Source organism: Gopherus flavomarginatus, chromosome 4 (genome assembly GCF_025201925.1).
Source record: "Gopherus flavomarginatus isolate rGopFla2 chromosome 4, rGopFla2.mat.asm, whole genome shotgun sequence".
Classification (NCBI taxonomy): Eukaryota; Metazoa; Chordata; order Testudines; family Testudinidae; genus Gopherus; species Gopherus flavomarginatus.
The window spans coordinates 188,290,800-188,311,191 of record NC_066620.1 but is presented as its reverse complement, the minus strand read 5'-3'; the positions used below and the strand labels follow the sequence as shown (position 1 = coordinate 188,311,191).

The window sequence follows — 20,392 nt, the reverse complement described above, 5'->3', positions numbered from 1 at the left end:
CCTAGAAATGATTCGAAAGGTCCTGCAGTGATGGCCTTTTAACACTCTGGGGCTGGGACCTCGGGATGCAGTAACCTAATCTAAAATCCCAGACAGCAAATTAGCTGGCTATTACTATTTTTACTGACAAAATTATATGCCTAATAAAGGCTTGTCTGCACTTGAAAGTTAATTTGTATTAAGGTAGAATGTGAATTTAAAGCAAAATAGTTATTTAGAATAACTCCATGTGTGGACACTCTTATTCTGGAATAATTCCAGGTGGAGAAAAATCCTTAATAACCTGGAAGCATTTCTCAGTCATTTAGTATGGCAACATCACACCTATAAGACAGAGGTTTACGTTAATGAGTCTGTGAGGTGTTCACATACAACAGTAGTGAGCCTGATATAAGAACCTAGGTATTAGTAGGGTGACCAGATATCCCCTCCCTCCCCAGGTCCCGTTTTTTCACAGTTGCTATCTGGTATCCCTAGGTATTAGCTACTCAAATATGCAAAGTCAAAGGCCAACTGGCAACTGATTCTTATTTGTCCTGCCAAGGATGTACAAATGTACAGTATGTGAGACACAGCAGAGGTAATGTTGTGCAAGAGCAATTAATTTGCTCCTAGCGCAATCAGTCCAAATAGTAAAGGCATTTGCAAAAGGAAGTTTTCTGTTCCAATGCAAATAAATAACTGGCAAGCTGTAACCACTCAAGACTGAAAGGCCAGCTAGCAATTAGTTGACATTTGTTCCTCAAAGGGTTTACAGATTCCCTGTGGGCTGGATAGGAACTGTTTTGCAGGAACAATTAATTTATTACTGTGTCAACCAGTAGAAATAGAAGGCTCTGCTGAAATATTGTGGTCTGCTTCTGTGCAAATAACCAACTGGTGTCCAGCTGGACGATGGCCATTCCTGTTGAAAAGCACAACAGAGAACTAAAGCTTTATTCCTCTTTGCTTGTATTTTTCCTGCTGAATAGGGAAGAAATTTATTTTATTGATATGAAAATGTGTTTTTGTTTACTAAAGTCTGTATGGGGCAATTGACTTAGACATGGCTGTGCAAATGACTAGTGGTCAGCTACCTGCGGGGAGATTTTGTAAACAGCCAAACAACTGACCTTAACTTATCTGAGCAGTATCTGACTTTCATGTATAGAACTTATTATTTATTTATATTATAGCAACCCCCAGAGGCTCAAATCAGGGTTCTGTTGTGTTATAGTAAGATGTGTGGTGTTATATAGTAGAGACAATCCTCGCTCTAAAGAATTTACAGTCTTGTAATTGCCATTTTTTCCCACCAATTGGAGTGTTGGCAGTCCTGCCTAGTGGTGGGAGCAATGGCTGTCAGGCCCAGTGGTCAGGAACCAGAAGCCAGATCCAAGGGTCAGAGCTGAAGTCAGGAACCAAGAGGGCAGGAACAAAGCTGGGAACAAGGCAGGCACAGGAGCAATCAGAGATGCATACATAAGTTGTCAGCCTAATGCTGCTCCTGGGTTTTTATGAGCACATCTCTTGGTTCCTCCAGCCACTTGGGTGGTCTGGCCAATCAGGTGATTCAGCAGTGAGTCTTCTGTGGCTCACTAGGGTGGTGGAACTCGGTGGTCTCAGGCTAAATCCTGACATTTTTTGCCATGCAAGGTAACTGTAAACAGGCCTCAATTCAACAAAGTATTTAAGCACATATTTAAGTTAATCACTATCTGACAAAGCACTTAAGCACTCATTTAAGCCCTTCTGAATGCACAAATAACTAATGGAGATAAGAACCATTTACAAACTGTGAAAGATGTAAACAGCAAGGAGGAAGAGGAATTATTTAAGGACTTGTTTAAGTAGTTCAAGGAAGTAAGACCTGGTCAGCACCCTAAAACTTAGGTCGACCTGGCTATGTTGCTCAGGGTGTGAAAAATGCGCTTTCTGAGAGACGTAGTTAAGCTGACCTAAGCCCTGGTGTAGACACCGATCATGGAAGAATTCTTCTGTCAACCCAGCTGCCACCTTTCAGAGAAGTGATGTCAAGGTTCTTTCCCCACTCTGAACTTTAGGGTACAAAGGTGGGGACCTGTATGGACACTTCTAAGCTTAATTACTAGCTTAGATCTGGTACACTGCCACCATCCAGAAGTCAGTGTCTGGAGCACTTCCTGTCCCCCCAAAACTCTCCCCTCCCTGGGTGGCCTTGAGGGACTTCACTAGTTCCCTGGTGAACACAGATCCAAACCCCTTGGATCTTAAAACAAGGAGAAATTAACCATCCCCCCTTCTTTCCCCCCACCAGTCCCTGGCGAGTCCAGATCTAATCCCCTTGGATCTAAAAACAAGGAAAAATCAATCAAGTCCTTAAAAAGAAAGCTTTTAGTTAAAGAAAGACAAGTAAAAAAAAATCATCTCTGTAAAATCAGGATGGAAGATACTTTACAGGGTAATCAGATTCATATAGCCCGGAGGAACCCCCTCTAGCCTTAGGTTCAAAGTTACAGCAAGCAGAGGTAAAATTCTCTCAGCAAAAAGGGACATTTACAAGTTGAGAAAACAAAAATAAAACTAATCCGCTTTGCCTAGCTGTTACTTACAATTTTGAAACATGAGAGACTGATTCAGAAAGATTTGGAGAGCCTGGATTGATGTCTGGTCCCTCTTAGTCCCAAGAGCGAACAACCCCCAAAACAAAGAGCACAAACAAAGACTTCCCTCCACCAAGATTTGAAAGTATCTTGTCCCCTTATTGGTCCTCTGGTCAGGTGTCACCCAGGTTTACTGAGCTTCTTAACCCTTTACAGGTAAAAGGCATTAACCCTTAACTATCTGTTTATGACAGGTGAATTAACTACAATGATACAAACCTCCCTTCCATCGCTGTAGCAAGTGTTTGCTCTACAGCGCCACGTCAGCACATCCACAGGTCCATAATTGTGCCACTGTAGCAAAGCCATCACACAACACCTGGGGGAGATCTCTGAGAACTGCACCATACCTGGTACCGATAGCCAGCTAGGACCTGACATCGTCGTCACTGACGAGGTCCAGAAAAAGATCATCCTCGTCAACATCACGGTCTCCTTTGAGAACAGGATCCCAGCATTTCGCGAAGCCAAGCTCATAAGCTGGAAAAGTATGCCCCTCTGGCCGACACCCTGAGAGCTAAGGGCTACGAGGTGCAGATGGACACCCTGATTGTCGGAACCCTGGGCGCCTGGGACCCCTGCAACGAGCAAGTGCTGCGGACCTGCGGGATCGGTTGATGCTACGCACTGCTCATGAGGCGCTTCATGGTCTCAGACACCATCCGCTGGTCCAGGGACATCTACATCGAGCACATCACCGGCCACCTACAGTGAAATTGTTCTTCGACTATGAGAAAGGGACAGAGAGACTTTCTCTGTTGGATCATGTGATCTGGAACCATAAACTCCCTGAACATTAAATCTCACCAAATGAGGGTCAATCCATCCTCATCATCATATTCACTCATTATTCTCCATACCCAAACATAGCTACTTTATGAACTTCATACCCTCATATCTCAATGTCTGTACTTGGACCCATTGACCTTTTATCTCCAATCGGGGATATTGCAGATTATGTATTCCTTATGCCACCTGATCTTAAACCAAACTTTGCACCCTTGATACTCTGTATGTTATTTCCTGATAACCAGAAACTTCTACGCTTAAAGTCTGTACCGTTCACTTTTTTTTTAACATAATCTTAATACATTTTTTAAATCTGTAGTGTAGACATAGCCTACATTAGGAACAATTAGGCTGAATAGTAAGGAGAGTATCGCAATAGCAAGACCTTTTAAACTATGGAATAGTCTTTCCAATAAAATGGAAGAAGCCAAATGTTATTTAATGAAAATTACACAGGAAAATACTCCGAATAATCCTGAATTGGCCTGATTGACACCCTGGGAGCTGATAAATATTTCCCATCTGTTATGTTTAAGTTTATGATTCTGTTAAAATTATTTTATTGATAATGAACTGAAAGAAATGCATGTTTATGACTTGTAGCGTTTTCTGTTAAAATTCAACATTGGCCAAAAGATATCACAGTATAATTGAGACAATGCAGTTATTTCCTATTCTAAGCCTAGAGGAAAACTCTGGTGTTTCTGATGTTGTTGTATTGGAATTGTAGGAAAGTGCTGACTTTGTAATGCTGAATAACTGTAATGCAGTGGAAACATTGTTCAAGATCAGTGGAATGCATCTTCGCTAAAGGATTGCCCCATAATGCTGCAAGGTAATTGAAGTTTTAATTTATCTCCTGCAGGCAAGCTGAAGCCACTTCAGACTGTTGTGAATGTTTTCTAAGTTTTGTCTTTACAATATATTATATAATATACAGTATAATATATTATATATTGTATTTATGATTATAAATAAATAATAAGTCAGATAAATAATTTGTTTGGCCATTTACAAAATCTCCGGGCAGGCAGTTGACTCCTAGTCATTTGCACAGCCATGTCAAAGTCAATTGCCTCATACAGACTTTGACTGGAAGCCCCTGCTTCTGAACTCTTCTGTGATGCACGCAAGTCTTCTTCAAAACTTTATTTGTACTGCTGTAAAATGGCACAATAAAGAGTTTAGTAGATACTTATTTGTCTTCATGCAGAAACAAAAATCAAAGGGCCAGACTTGAGCCTTGGGATGTGCACCCATGGCTCTCATTGAAATCAATGTGGCTTAATTAATATGGCTTAATTGACAGGAGCTGTGGTTGCATCCCAAAACAAAATGAATGTTTTCTTTCCATTTATACATGCAGTCTCACATATAGGTTTTTTTACTTCTTTCTTTAAATGTTGTTTTATTTTAAATGAACGTAATGGTTTGGTAGTGCTTGAAGCTTAGTATATTAAAGGAACCTGAGACTTCCCTTATGTGGGTGGACAAAAACCAGCTGTGAAAGCACTGGCAATTTTCTCTTCTACATTTGAAAGACAAAGGTGACAGGGAAACCAGCAATGTGCTGCTGCTGTAGCTTTCAGCTTATTCTATCGCCTTCATTTTCCACATAGTGATTAATATGAACATTTTCCTGTGCTCCGGGCTGTCTTCGTTGATCACATGATCAGCCCAATCGCTCAGTCATAATGCAGGCAAAACTCCACCTGAATTCAGCCTTAATATGGCTAATTGTATTAAGAATAAACTGTTTCAGTTTTAATATCTTTTACATTGTAAAGGAATAAATCTAATACACCTCTACCTCGCTGTAACGCTGTCCTTGGGAGCCAAAAAATCTTACTGCGTTATAGGTGAAACGGTGTTATATTGAACTTGCTTTGATTCACCAGAGTGCGCAGCCCCAGAGCACTGCATTACCGTGTTGTATCCGAATTTGTGTTATATTGGGTGGCGCAATATTGGGGTAGTGGTGTATATAGAACCTGATACTGCTCAAACCAGTTTTACACTGGTGTAACTTCTTTTACCTCAGTGCAGTTACTCCAGATTTACATAGGTGCAACAAAGAGCAGAATCAGGCCCATTTGTCTAAAATGCAGAGCGCTTCAGGAAGGCTGATATTCATTTCAAACAGGAGTGGGGGTATGTTGATATGAACATGAATAGGTCTTCCTAGCAAAACAGTAGTGATCCATTACAGAACTGTGAGCCTGATCCTGCAAACCTTTGCTCAGGTGAGAAGTCTTTACTCATGTGCACATTCTAATGACTACGTGGGGTGAGTAAGAAATATTGGCATGTGTAAGGTTATTCAGGATTGATGCCTGTGTTTGTGGGGAGGAAGCATATCTGTGAACTGTAATTTACACCAGACATTGCTGTGTTTGTTTTAACAGATCTGTTTGTGCAGATCTGGCTGGGGGAGGGGGAGGGAGTTTCTCTGATCATTGTTTCTGCCAAATATGGCCAATTATCAGTTTATGCATCTGCACCCTTACTTTTATGTGTATCTAACTGTTTGGTTTATATACCTGTCCCTCATACTACCTAGCCAACCCAGGATGGGCATCTTAGCCATCTATTTTTAAATTAAGGAGCAGATCACGTTTTATTGAAAAAATCTTTCAATATATTTTGGAGAACATTTGAGATTCTTACCAAAACAATGTGATCTGGGACCTGTAATGTTTCCCCCATCGGGCGAGGGGTCGCTCTTCGCCCTCTGGGGCGCCTGGGAACCAGGCCGCCTCACTACACACCCAGCAGTTCAGTTTATAAATCCTATAAATCCCAAGCCATAGCTCAGGGCGGGGCACAAACTCAGGTACAGGGCTCAGACCCTCAGGCAGGGCTGAGCAGCAGTTCAAGTAGGTTTAAAGGCCTCCTCAGGCCAGGGAGAGGAGGGAGTCTGCCACCCCTGGAAGGGTGGCAGTGGGGGGGGGGAGTACGCAGGCCCTCCCACTCCACTGCGTCCCAGACCGGGGCCCTAACAGCGACAGGCAGTCTGCTGCTGGGTCAGTGGGGATCCTGGCCGCAACACACTGACATTGGTTCTGGCAGTGCTGCAGCCAGACTGGGGTCGGCTGCCCCCGGGCTACTTCCCCTTTCCCCCTCCTCGAGTACCTGAGTCGTTGTGGTGTCGGCAGAGGGGTCAACCACTATCGGTTCCTCAGAGTAAGTGTCCACGGGTGGGCTCAGCGGGTCCTCTGGGTAGACAGCCACCGTCCAGCTCAGCCAGTCCTCCTCCGGGTAGCGGGAGCGGGGCAGGCTTGGCCAGTCCTCCTGCAGGTAGCGGGAGCGGGAGCGGGGCAGGCTCAGCCAGTCCTCCTCCGGGTAGTGAGCGAGGGGGAGGCTGGGTCGGTCGCTGCGTTCTGCGGCCTCCCCAGCAGGAGCTCGGTCACGGACGTCCGGCCTGGCTGATGGCTGGGGCCTTACTGAGCTCGGAGGGCCCACCTTTGTACCTCCGGCTGGGAACCAGGCCGCCTCACTACAGGACCATTCCCTCAAAGCATTCATAGTTCATCATGTATGTAGAATTGCACTAGATACCCGACTGTCCTGCACAGGTGGTTACTAAAATAATGTCATTGTCATCTTAATTTTAAAAGAAGTCTACAGCAGGCCACCCATGATTAACAGTGAGATTCCTCACAATAGCACAGCACAGCACAGCACAGCACAGCTGGTCTGGGTCAATATCATGTAATGCATTGATCAGGCAGAGCTGACTGACTCACTTCTGGAATGGATAAGGTGTCAGTACTCAGCAGACCACCAGGGCACAGGAAAAGTGCACATATCTCAGCCCAAGATGCTCTCTCCATTGCTATGGTTCTCCCCTACCAATTCATATGGTCAGATTACCACTGCCTGACATTGAACATAGACCAGAATAATGCCTGAGATTAGCATTGTACAACAAATACAATATCCTCAGCTGAGACTGCAGGCTTGAGATAGTTTAGGGCAATGGTCCCCAAATTGTGGGGTGTGCCACCTAGGGGGGTGCGGAGGAATGTTGTGGGGGAGCATGGTGGGGCCCAGCCCCCAGGGGAGGTGGAAAGAGAGAGCACCACCCAGCCCAACTCCTCCCCCAGCCCAACTCCATCTCCTGCTGCAACCCCACTCTGCCCCCTGCTCCGCCCACAGCCCTGCTCTGGCCGCAGCCACAGCTCCACTTCGCCCTCTGCTCCACCCTCAGCCCAGCACTGCCCTCATTCCCTCTCTGCCCCCAGGCCGCCTCTAACCTCAGCTTCTCCCCCAGCCCCAGGTTTTCCCTCCGCTCTGCCTTCATCCCAAGCTCCTCTGCTGAGCCAAGTGTGCAGTAGTGGAGGGGAAGGAGCGTAAATCGATTCCATTACTGGAAGGGGGGGTGCATGACAGGAAAAGTTTGGGCACCACTGACCTAGGGTGTATCTACACTGCAGAACACCACTGCAGCAGTGAGCAGGAACCTGAGTCAACTGACAGTGTAGACACATCCTTAGCCTACATGCATATAAACTGAAAATATGTGTTTTATGGCATGTATCTTCTTGATTTCTTGTAAACATAAGTAGCATAGGTGGTAGCCATACACTAGCAATTCATACTGCAACATGGATTAAATGGAATAAAACCATTTAGCTGATGGATCTCAAAATGTAATGGCAAATGGCATTGGTTTTTGGCCCTATGCTATTTAATATTTTTATCAATGGCCTGGAAGAAAACAAAATCATCACTGACAAAGTTTGCAGACATAAAAGTTGGGGAAGTGGTAAATAATGAAGAGGACAGGTCACTGATCCAGAGCAGGGGTGTTGGAACCAGAGGGGCCCTGGCCCCCACTTTTTAACATGGGCGTAGTTTGGGGGCAGCAGGTGGTGTTGCCCCCCCCAACTGCAAGCCTCAGACAGGTGCAGAGCAGCGCCAGCAGTGGTTGCACTTTGCAGCGGGTGATCAGCTCCCCCACTGTGAAGAACAGCTCCTGCCTGCTCTTCCCAGTGGGGGGCTCAGGTTGGCCTTAGCCCCCTTCTCACTATGAGGCCTCGCCCCTGCTCCTCCTCTTCCCCCTAACACCCCAACTTTGGCCAGGCCAGAAGCTGGAGCTAGGCCATGGTAAGAGCCACTCGGAGCACGGACCTCTGTGGGGATCCTCAGACCCTCCACCTGCTCAGCGCAGGGAGTCAGGATTCCCAAGAGCAGTCCTCAGCCTATATTCCTTCCCCCCACCCTCCCTTGATTAAAGGATTAGAAAACATGTTTTATAATGATAGTTTCAAATAGCTCAATCTATTTTGTTAAACAAAATAGAAGGTTAAGAGGTGATGATTACAGTCTAAGTATTTACATGGGTCTCTTCAATCTAGCGGAGAAAGTTATAGCACAATCCAACGGAAGCTGAAGCTAGATAAATTCAGACTGGAAATAAAGTATATTTTTAGAGGAGAATAATTAACCACTGGAACAATTTACCAAGGTCGTACTGGATTCTCCATCACTGAAAATTTGTAAATCAAGATTGGATGTTTTTCTAAAAGATCTGATCTAGGAATTTTGGGGGAAGTTCTATGGCCTGTGTTATGCAAGAGGTCAGACTATATGATCACAATAGTCCCTTATGGTCGTGGAATCTATCAAAAACATTCTGTGGCACATTGCTTGCTTCTCAGTGAACAAAAGGCATGTCACAAGCTGGCTTCTTAGCTGTGACATGCCACCAAGGCTAAGCATGTTTCAGTGGCTATTACTTCACGTATTGCAAAATACCAGTGTTATTGCCGACACTCCTAAAAGCCATTTCTACTCCACTTATGTTCTCTCCTGGTGTCCTGAGAGTTAAAAATAAGCTTCACTTTACCTAACAAGTTATCATCTTGCACTGAATTACCCTTATTAAATTAGGAACGCTGGGCCAGATCCTGTTCACAGTTACACAGAGGTAAACCAAGAGTAACTGCATTGAAGAAAATGGAGTCAGTTACACCAGTTACTGAAATCAGTTACTAATTTGCGGACGCTTCCTTTGCTGTACATCTGTGTAATTTGGGTTGTTTCCCGATGTAAATATGCAATACTTTCTGAAGGTTCACAAACCCTGGATGGCTGCATAGAGCAGATGCCTGGTGGATAACCTATCCAGGAAGCAGTTTGGCTTGCTGCCCAAAGACAAAAAGAAATACACCTTGGTCTACAACAGTGAACTGTGGAGCTGCTCAGGGAGAGGGGAGCTGAGGTAAATTAACTTCCAGCTTCCCAACTGCTGTGGCTGCCTTTGCTGGGGCTTGTCCTCTCCTCTCCCTGCTGTGAACAAGCTGCTTAAGGGTATTTCTACAGACCTAGGTATGGAGTAATTCCACTGTGAGGCCCCCCGACAGTCCCCACCAGGGGCAGCTGGAGGGTGTGTGCAGGGGGGGCTATAACCACCCCAAATTTTGCCCTAGCTTCCCATGTAGCCACCCTCCCAGTGCTGCTGGCGGCCAGACAGCGAGGGAAGGGTGGGAGTGCTCAACCCAAAACACCTACCACAGCGCTACCCCTGCGCTCCTCTCCACTCTGCTTAGCGCGAGCGCTGGCCGCTGCTCCTCTGCTTCCTGGGACCCAGGCTGGGGGCACATGAGGTTGTCTCAGGACCTGCAACTAGGAGTGGCAGCAGTGACTTGCCAGTGCCTTTGCCTTGTGGAGGCACAGGGTTAAAGTGGCGCCAGGTTGCTCGCTGACGCTGACCAGCGTGGTAGGAGGCGGCAGGGGAGTCCCCAACTCCCCCACCCACCTCCGAGGGCAGATGCCCTCTGGGAAATGCAACTCCCAGCATTGTGAGCTTGGGGTGGCACTGCTGAGCCTGAAGGCAGCACCTGCCAGCAATGTAAAGGGTGGCTAGGGGGGCACTGGGTGCAGCTCATGCTTCTGGGAATTGGGTAAGGCAGGAGGGCTTCTGGAGCAGCCTTGGAGCAATCTCTGAAGCAGAGACTCCAAAGGCCTGGACAGACTGGGACCAGCTAAAACTGACCCTGAAGCCACCCCTGCCCTGGCTCTGCGCCACTTAGATGGGAAACCTCCACCCCTGCTTCTTCCCCAGTTCTCTCAAGTCCCTTCTTGAACCATTAGCTGTTTTCCCCTCCCTTTGCTTAATACTGTGTCCAAAAGTTTTAAACTTTCCCCCTTCACCCATGACTTCTGCCAATTCTCTCCCTGAGCACCAGGCTTTGCCAGGAAGAACCAGCTTCTACTTTCTTCAGCAGGTTCAAGGGTAGCAAGTACTTGCTCCTATTCTTTTTTGGAGAGGGGGTGTTATGTCTGCAATGCTGGGAAATGAACAGCTCTGCTAGAGGCAGGTGGGCTTGTGTCTAATGGGAGAGGACTCTTCTCTTTATCCACTTCAGTGGTTTCAAATGTTGGAATCATGCTTGGGCTTTGGTGAAATTAATGTAGTATATTTAGTGGAATGTACCCATCTTCACCTTCATATGACTCAATCCATCCAGAAGCACCAAAGTTAGTTCACCCAAATTATTTTAGTTCTGTGCTTTTTCTTAAACTGGTGACTATTTATGAGGAATAGCCAAATGTTCCATTTACCTAAAGGGTATTATTAAATAACTTAAGTGTGATAGACATTAGCCTTCTTTCATTATGGCAGCATAACTGGCTATTGCAATAAAGCTGACCAAGATTATTGAGGAAAATGCAGTTTAACTCAAGTCGATGTTCAAACGACAGTAGTGCCTAATTGACCCATTAGCCATAGTTTGTTCAAGCACATATTTATATTAAGGACCTGATCCAATCCCAATTGACTTCAGTATAAAGCCTGCCATTAACTTCAGTGGGTGTTGAATCAGACCTTTGTAAAAATACTATTTTACCAGTCTCCAGCAGGTACCAGGCACTCCAAATTATGAAGACTCCAGTCAGTGGTGCCCGCCCCCCCGTCCTTTGTTTCTTAAATTTATATTTGCTTTCAAGTCTGATAATTATATATAACGAACTCTATTGGAAGAGGGACTTTAATGAACTAGAGATATGTTTTATTCTTTATCAGTATTTTATTGCTATTACAATCAACATCTAGAAAGGAAATGCACAATTTAAAATCAACTTCTCCCCATTCATTTCTTAAACTTGCCCTGTTATCCTTATCTTTTGAAGCACACGTGGTATGTATTGTCACACCCTGATCTGAAACCTCTGCAAAACCAAGGTCACATCCTGACCCCTGCAAAACCAAGAGTTAAGGATTGTTGTGAGTTTTAAGATGTCTTCAACATTTGATATTTTCCATTTAAATTTTTAAGGGAAAAAATCCACATAAAGAATTGATAGGATAGTATGTTATATGTCAAATCATTACATATATTATGTAAACAATACATATCTATCTGTTCCTTGATAGAAGATGTACATTTGATTAATTATCAATGCCTCACATACTTGAGTGACTGTTGATCTATCTAGTATGGGCACTAAGGTTCCAAATGGACCAGGTCACAGGTAGCTCCCAGAACCGAGAAGGCCCTCACTTGTGGAACTCATTCTCTAACCCTCCACCTGGGTCCTTCAGTGCCTGTCTCCAGGAATTTGTACAACACCTATCTATTTGGGTCAGCTTATCACTGACTCTCTCTTTCAATAACTCTTTATTTGGTTTATTTTTTTTTTTATCAAAGTAGCTATTACCTGGCCAAGGTTGTGCCAGTTTTATTAGTTCATAGTTTAATGACAGACGTTATGACTCAGTCCTGCAAGATGCTGAGCACTCTGGCCCTGATCCATTAAAGCACTTAGTATGTGCTTATCTTTAAACTTTAAGCATTTCTTTAATCCCGTGTATAGTTAATGGGACTACTTGTTCTTAAAGTTAAGCAAAGTTTGAAGTACTTTACTGAATCAGTGCCAGAGCACTCAGCAACTTAAAAATGTTTTGAATGTTCAGATTGTATGTATTTGATTGGGTTTTGCTTCGACTGGAATGGAAATAAGGCTTAATCAGCTAGGGGAAAAGATGTACTTAGTTTTGGTCAGCTGTTTGTTTATTTTGCTTTACATACTAGTGTGTGTGGTTTCATTTTCTTTGCATGTGCAAATGACTAATTTTAAAATATAATACAGTACATTCTCAGATTTAAAGTAATTAGCTACTGGTATTATTTAACCAGTAATTTTTTCCAGAAGTTTGCATTTGTGTGTTGTTATTGCTAATGTAGTAGTTATTTGTTTATTTGTTTTTTATTTGCTTAGGGTTTTTTTGTATTGATTTTCTGTGAATAAATGTTGCACCAGTGAGCTGCTATAGATGATGCTGGTATATACTGATCTGTTTGTATATATTTTTATTCTCCTTTTGTGGATAACATAGATAAAACACACATTTAAGTGCATATTGTTAAAAATATAAAAAAGTATGTGTGCCCACAAGATGTATAGTGCAGCCCACCTCAGCCCTCCCACCGGGAAGAGGCTGGCACTGCCCCCGGCCCCCAATCATCTTTGGGGGGGGATGACCAGTTCACTTCACTTTCCTGTGAGTCTGGAGGCAGCAGGGAGAGGAGGAAGAAATGGTTGGAATCTTCAAGAGGGCCCCACCAGATCTTCTGTGGGTATTAGAGAGATCAAGAGTACTTGTGTGGGGGTTTCTTCATAAGAGGTTTGCTGGGGAGGCTCCTTTCCCGAATCTCTAATTTTATTCAGGTGAGAGGACTGAATTTCTGGGGCCATGCATTCCCACTTCTGCTCCCTGATCGGCATCTGTGCTGTGCAGATGACATTGTTGAGCCATCAGGGGATCCCTGTAAGCCTAAATTCTATGGCAATTGGCCTAGGTGGATTCACTGGGCAGGGGCAGCCCTGCACAGCTGCATAATAGCTGAGTCCCCAGTCTTCTTCCCATTGAAGTCAGTAGCAAAATTCCCATTGACCTTTATGAGAGAGGGTTTGGGCCTTAAACCTGAATATCGCGACTGCCGCTGTAGCAGTTACTTCCAGCTTGGAATAGAGAACCACACTGTGGCTGGAAAGGTCTTGGACCTTCCATAGACCAGCAGCCTCAGAATTTTGGCTGGACTGAGCTGTTACGGTGAGATTATGCCCAGGTTTTGTTTGGCCAAGCAGGGGAGGAAGGGACCCTGCCCTGCTCAGCCAAGTAAGAGCTATACACTTTGTCAGTTTGGACCTGATACTGAGAGCAGCTCCTGCTCTCTGAATATTCCCTCCAGCAGGCTGGTTGGAGGAGAGGGATAGAGGTGGGAAGTGGGCACAGCTTTGGCTTCACCCCCCACTCCTCTCGCTGGTCAGAGTCTCTAGTCAGGCATTATGGGGGAAGTAATTGGAACCTTTGAAAGGCTACAGTAACTAATTTATCCTCTAGAGCAGCGGGTCTCAAACTTTAGCAACACAAGGACCCCATTTTGATTTTTAAAATGTTGGTGACTCCCAAGTCCCCCTTGCTCACTCCCAGGCCCCACCCCCACTCCACCCCTTTCTGCTCCCCACTCCTTCCCTCCCTCTGTCGCTCGCTCTCCCCCACCCTCACTCACTTTGACCGGGCTGGGGCAGAGGGTTGGGGTGCGGAAGGGTGTATGGGGTGTAGGCTTTGGGAGGGAGTTTGGGTGTGGGAGGGTGCAGGGTGCAGGCTCTAGGAGGGAGTTTGGGTGCGGGAGGAGGTGCGGGCTCTGGGAGGAAGTTTGGGTACAGGAGTAGGTGTGAGGTGCAGACTCTGGGAGGGAGTTTGGGTGCAGGAGGAGGTCAGGGGTCTGGCTCTGGGAGGGAGTTTGCGTACAGGAGTGGGTGCAGGGCGTGGGTTCTGGGAGGGAGTTTGGGTGCAAGAGGGGGTGAGGGGTTGGGCTATGGAAGGAGGTGAAGGAGGGAGTTTGGGTACAGGAGTGGGTGTGGGTGCAGGCTCTGGGAGGGAGTTTGGGTGCAGGAGGGAGTCAGGGGTTGGGCTATGGGAGGGAGTTTGGGTACAGGAAAGAGTGGGCGCTCTGGGAGGGAGTTTGGGTGCAGGAGTGAGTGCAGGGTGAAGGCTCGGGGAGGGAGTTTGGGTGCGAGAAGGGGCACGGGGCTGGGGCAGATGGTGAGGGGTGCGGGAGTTGGTGAGGGAGGGCGCTTATCTCAGGCACCACCCCCAAAGCTCCCATTGGCTGCAATTCCCAGACAGTGGGCACTGTGGAGTCAGCGCTCGGGGCAGGGGCAACACACAGAGACCCCCTGCCACCCCCCCCCGGGACTGCAGGGAGCAGTGTGGGGCCAGGGCTCTGCTGCGCTGCTGGACTTTTAGTGCCTAAAATCTCCCGGTTTGGCTTCACTAGCCTCCTGGAAATAGAGGGAGTGGGAGGAGTTGGTCAGCGGGGCCCGCAGACTCCCAGGAGTTCCCTTGGGGACCCCCAGGGATCCACGGACTCCAGTTTGAGAAACGCTGCTCTAGAGCAAGAAAGTTGCATGGGGAGAGTTGTACTTCACAGCTGTGTGTCTGGGCCACAACACTGCCCGAGACGCTCTGCTGTGGTGTAGCTTACGTACCATCCTGTGGTCCGGACCATGCCTAATTGAAGAAATAAGTTAATAAGATTACTTGTAATAAAATAATAAATTAATCCTTTATTTAATATCCTGTTAAGTCAGTTGTATACCGTAGCAGCAAGTGGTTAATGCTAATGATCAATACTAACAGTATTATTTAGCAATTTTATGTTTTCCATTTTCATAGTGCTTTGCAAACTTTAACATCCCAATGCCTCCCTGTAAGGTAATGAAAAAATATTAATATCCCCATTTATAGATGAGGAACTAAAGAAAATATCAATGGATATTGCTTCACATCCTGTTCACTCTTCTGTGATTGTAAAACAAAACAAGCTTGCAGCTTAGACTGAAATTGCTGACCATTCGGCCATAGTAATGAGGAGTTTAGATAACAGGACAGGGAAGAATAAGAATCTCATCAGATCCTCCACTTCCAGAGGTGGAAATCCAATAGACCCAGCCCGAGAGAGCTTGTGGAAGTGCCACCCAGGAGGCATTGTTCTTCATTCCCCTTGTAATCTCTACAAGGAATCTGTGGAGCTTGGGATCTGTAAATGGGGATGGTGGGATGGACTCGGGGCGGCTCCAGGCCCCAGCACGCCAAGCGCGTGCTTGGGGCGGCAAGCCGCAGGGGGCGCTCTGCCCGAAGCTGCGGGACCAGCAGACCCTCCGCAGGCAAGCCGCCGAAGGCAGCCTGCCTGCCGTGCTTGGGGAGGCAAAATGCCTGGAGCCACACCTGGCTGGACTAGTGTTGAGGCTGGGGACTGGGAAACAACTGCAGATGTGATATAGTCTTCTACACCAACCCTGCAAAGAGCCTGTGTGCAAATGGCCATATACCTCCATGCAGTCTCCAATATCAACATAGATCATGGGAAGTGTGTTTACAAGGTGGAAGAATTCCAAGGAATTTGGGATTGGATTGCTCAAAAGAAGGTAGACTCCTAATTTCTATTTAATTTCAGTGGAAATTAGAAGCCTACCTTCTTTTGAGTAATCAGTCCTCATTGGGTTTTCCTGGCCCTGTGTAGGAGTAACTTACCTAAAAGTAGGAGCTATCTCATGTGCTCATATTTCACCTGGGCTATGCATGCAATATAATGAAAACAAACAATATACTCTGCAACAGGGAGGCACAAAAGTGGTGTTTTTTTAAATGATTTAGACTCACACTCTTAATATTAATTAAACATCTGGGGGAGATTCTCTACTCCATTACATCAGTTTTATGGTGATGTAAATGTTGCTTTTAATGGAATTGCACCAATATAAATCTAGTATAACTGAGTGGAAAATCAGACCCATGGATGTCAGACCTTACTCCACCAAAAGTCACTCTGACTTCAATAGAAGTGTTGCTTGCACCAGGATTGCAGGATTGGGCCCATGGCTTAGTGTCTGTGTTGATTTAATAAATTAACCTGTTACATGCTCAATTAACCATAATAAAACCAAATAGCTATTACAAGCATGAAAGGTGTTTAATTGTATTTAAGAAAATAAAAAAATGCTTTGTTCAATCCAATGAACAATTCATCACCATAAATGTTATAAAGATTTTAATTTTCAATGCTAGCTTCTTTATTTTCCAGTGATTTGAAATTCATTGTTTCTGATGTAACTTAACTCCCTGCATCAACCTGGCTTGGTTTTATACTGAATTAAAAGAAATTACATTTATAATTTTTTTAAGTGATTGAGTTAAAATAACCTGACGGTCACTACAATTGTAAAAGCAAATGTTTCTGTTGTAATTAAATAAGGACTATTTGTTTTACTTGCTTTAAAAACCCTGTCACACTACACTGATTCTGCTCCATACCTCTGTCAAAAGAGATCTTTGTGGAATATTAAAATAGATTTTTCACAGAAAGAGGGCCTGACATTATTATCCAAAAAGTCACCCATAATTGCACTTTATAGACAGTAGATGCCATCTTTTGACTGGCTCACACAACCACAGTGTGTGATCATATTTTTAGTCAGCACTCAGATAAAAATACCGCTTGTTACTTGTTACATTTTCCTGGACACCTAAATACTTTAGGAGTGATAGTAGGGATGTCTGAAACAATTTGTATCATGAGGGTGCTGAGAGCCAGTGAACCAAACTGTAAACCCTGTATATAATGGAAATCACTTCAAGCCAGGGGGTGCTCTGTACTCTCAGCACCCATAGTTGCAGCACCTATGAGTGACAGTTTGATTTAATTTTTTTTAAAAGATTTCCTATCTATAAAAACCCTGAACAAAGCCTGAAGCACAAATTCTCTGTGGTATTGTCATTGTTTATTATTACAGATACAGAATTTTGATTTTTATAAAGCTTAACATCCAAGTAATTGTACATATTACTGATCAAGAAGCTGTTTTCAATCTCAGAAATGGTTACAAGTTAATTTTTCAGGATGTATTAATTATAATCGGTCACATCTCAATTGCTTCCTAATATTATATGTCAGGTAATAAAAACAAAGTCTTACCAACCTCTGATGAAGCTGTGATGAGGCTTAATTTGTATTCATGTTTGGAAAAGAAAGGCAGTGCTCACTCTCAACATTGATAGGTCCCTTTAATCTTTTCAACAGAAGACTGTTAATTTGTCCCAGTCTATAGCTGAACAGTAACAGTCACTTAGTTTATTTGCAGCTTTGAAGCCTGGTCCTGTAATGTTTCTCATCTGATAGGAGATGAATGAAGGTGTCACTGTGGGAAACTTTTAGCTGTCTGCTCCATGAAGGATGCTCCTTGCCTTCCCCCATAAGATCCTCTAGTTCATTCTTGGAGCCTCCAACTTTCTCCTCACCTGAGTATAGCTCCATCAGCTCCAGTTCATGCCTGGCAGCTGTTTCTAAAACTCTCTGCTTATTATAGTATCTGACAAAGTTGTTTATGATGGGGTGGATAGGAAGTGCTATAGCTATCACCCCACAAAGGAAACTGGTGGCAGCATTCAGTTTCCCCAGTGTTGTCTTAGGATATATGTCCCCGTATCCCACTGTGGTCATGGTTATAATTGCCCACCAAAATGACTGAGGGATGCTTTTAAATAAGGTTTCAGGATGACTTTGCTCCATGGTATAACCAAGGGCAGAGAAGACAAAGATTCCAACAGCCAAGTACATAAGAAGCAGTCCTAGCTCCTTAAGGCTTCTTTTAAGAGCATAGGTTAAAGTCTGTAGCCCTGTGGAGTGGCGTGCGAGTTTGAAAATTCTAGCAATCCTCATGATCCGAAGTGCTTGAACAGCCTGCTGAACGTTGGTTAACTCCATCATTCTGGCACCCAAGTGGGTCAAGATCAAGCTGACATAGAAGGGAAGTATTGCAAAAACATCAATGATGTTCATGAAAGAAATCACAAAGAACAGTTTATTAGGAGAAGAAATAAGTCTAAGCACATACTCCAAGGTAAACCAGCCTATACACGCTGTCTCAATGTTGTCCAGTGTTGGGTGTTCCACATGATTTCCCTCAGAGTCTACTATCTGGAGCTCTGGAATGGTCCCCAGGCACATTACTACAGATGAGATTAAAATAAATAGGAAGGACAACACTGCAATGACTCTAGCTGAATAGGATGATTCTGGTTTCTCCATTAATTTCCAAATATATTTCTGGCATCTCTTCCAGCGATTTTCAGAGGCATCCATTCCCAAATCATCCAGAATCAATTGCACCCTTCGGGCTATTTCTTCCAGTTCCTCCTTTTTTTCGCTCAGATGAGTTTTGCAGCAGTCATCCAAGAATTTCAGGTCTACTTTCCAAAATTCCATTTCATTCTTGAAACATATAGGGCATATTCCTTTCTTCATGTGAATTTCTCCAAAGTAATATATATCAATAATGCATCTGAAAGCATCTGGATCTCTGTCAAAATAAAATTCTCTCTTCCCAGGATCATAGTCATCACAAAGAGAGAAAATAGTATCATATCCCCCCGATAAACAGTTGATCAACTGTGCTAATCTTGTTGCTGGATATCGGTTCAGATTTTCTCCGTGTAGTACCTGCCTCACCCCACCAACATTGACTATAATCTCTATATCTTCATTTTTTTCTGATCCATTACTGTCCACATCTGGAAATCTAGATTCACCTGCCATTTTAATGTTATTGATTTTTTTATATATATCAATTCTTAGTTTGCTTCCAAATCTTTGCTGTTTGTAGCTTCTTTGTGAAAGCAAATCAGAGCCAGGTAATGTATATTACAAATCTTACTGAAAGGACTTTGAGTAATGCTAGGAAAGGTTACAGAAATAAACCTGCAGTCAGTAAGGTATGCAAGGTATGCAACAAGCTGCAGTGAAAAAAACAAGTCACCAGGCTGTTGTACGTAGAAGCAGGGACGTTAGAAAGAAATCAACTCCTCCAGCAAATATGAAAGAGAAGAAACCACTTAACAAAACTCACCCTCTACTTCAGTGCTTGAGAGTCTTTTCAGGGTCCATTCTTTCTCTTCCTCTGAAGTGATATTTATTCACAGACTGGCAGTCACATCAGTTCAAAAAAATCCTTGTTCTGGCTAACAAAAAGTGAAATAATTGGTAATTCTGAAAGACAGACAATCAGCAGGATGATCCCACAGAAAGCTGTTGCAGTTTTTGCCTTCCACTCCAAGGACTGAGGGAAAGCTGCTGTGTTTACTTTTACTTTACGGTCTGGAGTTTATGTGTTGACTCCTTCACACAGTGACAGCAAGTGTGCAGAGGAGAAACTTGTGCTTGTTTTTCTTTTGCTGTTTCTAAATTCCAAGCTGATGTCAGGTTCTTTCCAAACTATACCCTCTTCTGGTGAAACTCAGCAAAGCACAATCTGTACAGAAATGCAATGTAACTGTTTTGGTGTATGTCTAGCTATAATGCAGTTTTCTTTATAACCCTATGCCTTTTGAATACTTTAAAAAAACCAATGTTTAAAACAAATTGCAAAACATAATCATATATAATGTAATTAAGAGCTGCAATACAGCTCTAGAGAAGAAAAATCAGGCTCATTTTCTTCAGGTGGTAAAGATTAGCAAGAATATCTTTCTGCATTTTTAAATAAATACACCACACAGGGTCCGAAATTCTCTCAGATACACTGCTGCAAATCCAGACTAATTCCATCTCAGGAAACTGAGTCACTGTAGATTTTTACTAGTGCAACTGAGAGCAGAACATGGATCATAAAATTTACCTTACAACCATGGAACCAGAACTTATACTGCATTCATGCCTTTTGTAGAACTTTTATATCAAAGATGTATACACTTGCCCTGAGGTTGAGACAGAAGTGGGAGGCAGACTTGGTGAAAGTCTCTGGGTAAGGAAAAAAGGGGTAAAAATCAAGGATGATCTCATGGTAGGAAGAGGTGGATGAGGCTTTTTTTAAACTAACCAAATCATCCAAATCACTGGACTTGGTGATGATGAGGGAACCTCAACTACACAGACATCTGCTGGAAAAATAATACAGCAGGGCACAGATTA

General features: G+C 44.1%; 1 protein-coding gene across 1 annotated transcript; it reads right to left on the bottom strand.

Annotated features, from left to right (window-relative positions):
* Positions 1–17,208: 17,208 nt before the first annotated feature.
* KCNF1 (potassium voltage-gated channel modifier subfamily F member 1) lies at positions 17,209–19,337 on the bottom strand. The gene has a single exon (XM_050950827.1). The coding sequence runs from the start codon at positions 19,019–19,021 to the stop codon at positions 17,558–17,560; it is 1,464 nt and encodes a 487-aa protein (XP_050806784.1). The 5' UTR covers positions 19,022–19,337; the 3' UTR covers positions 17,209–17,557.
* Positions 19,338–20,392: the final 1,055 nt, after the last annotated feature.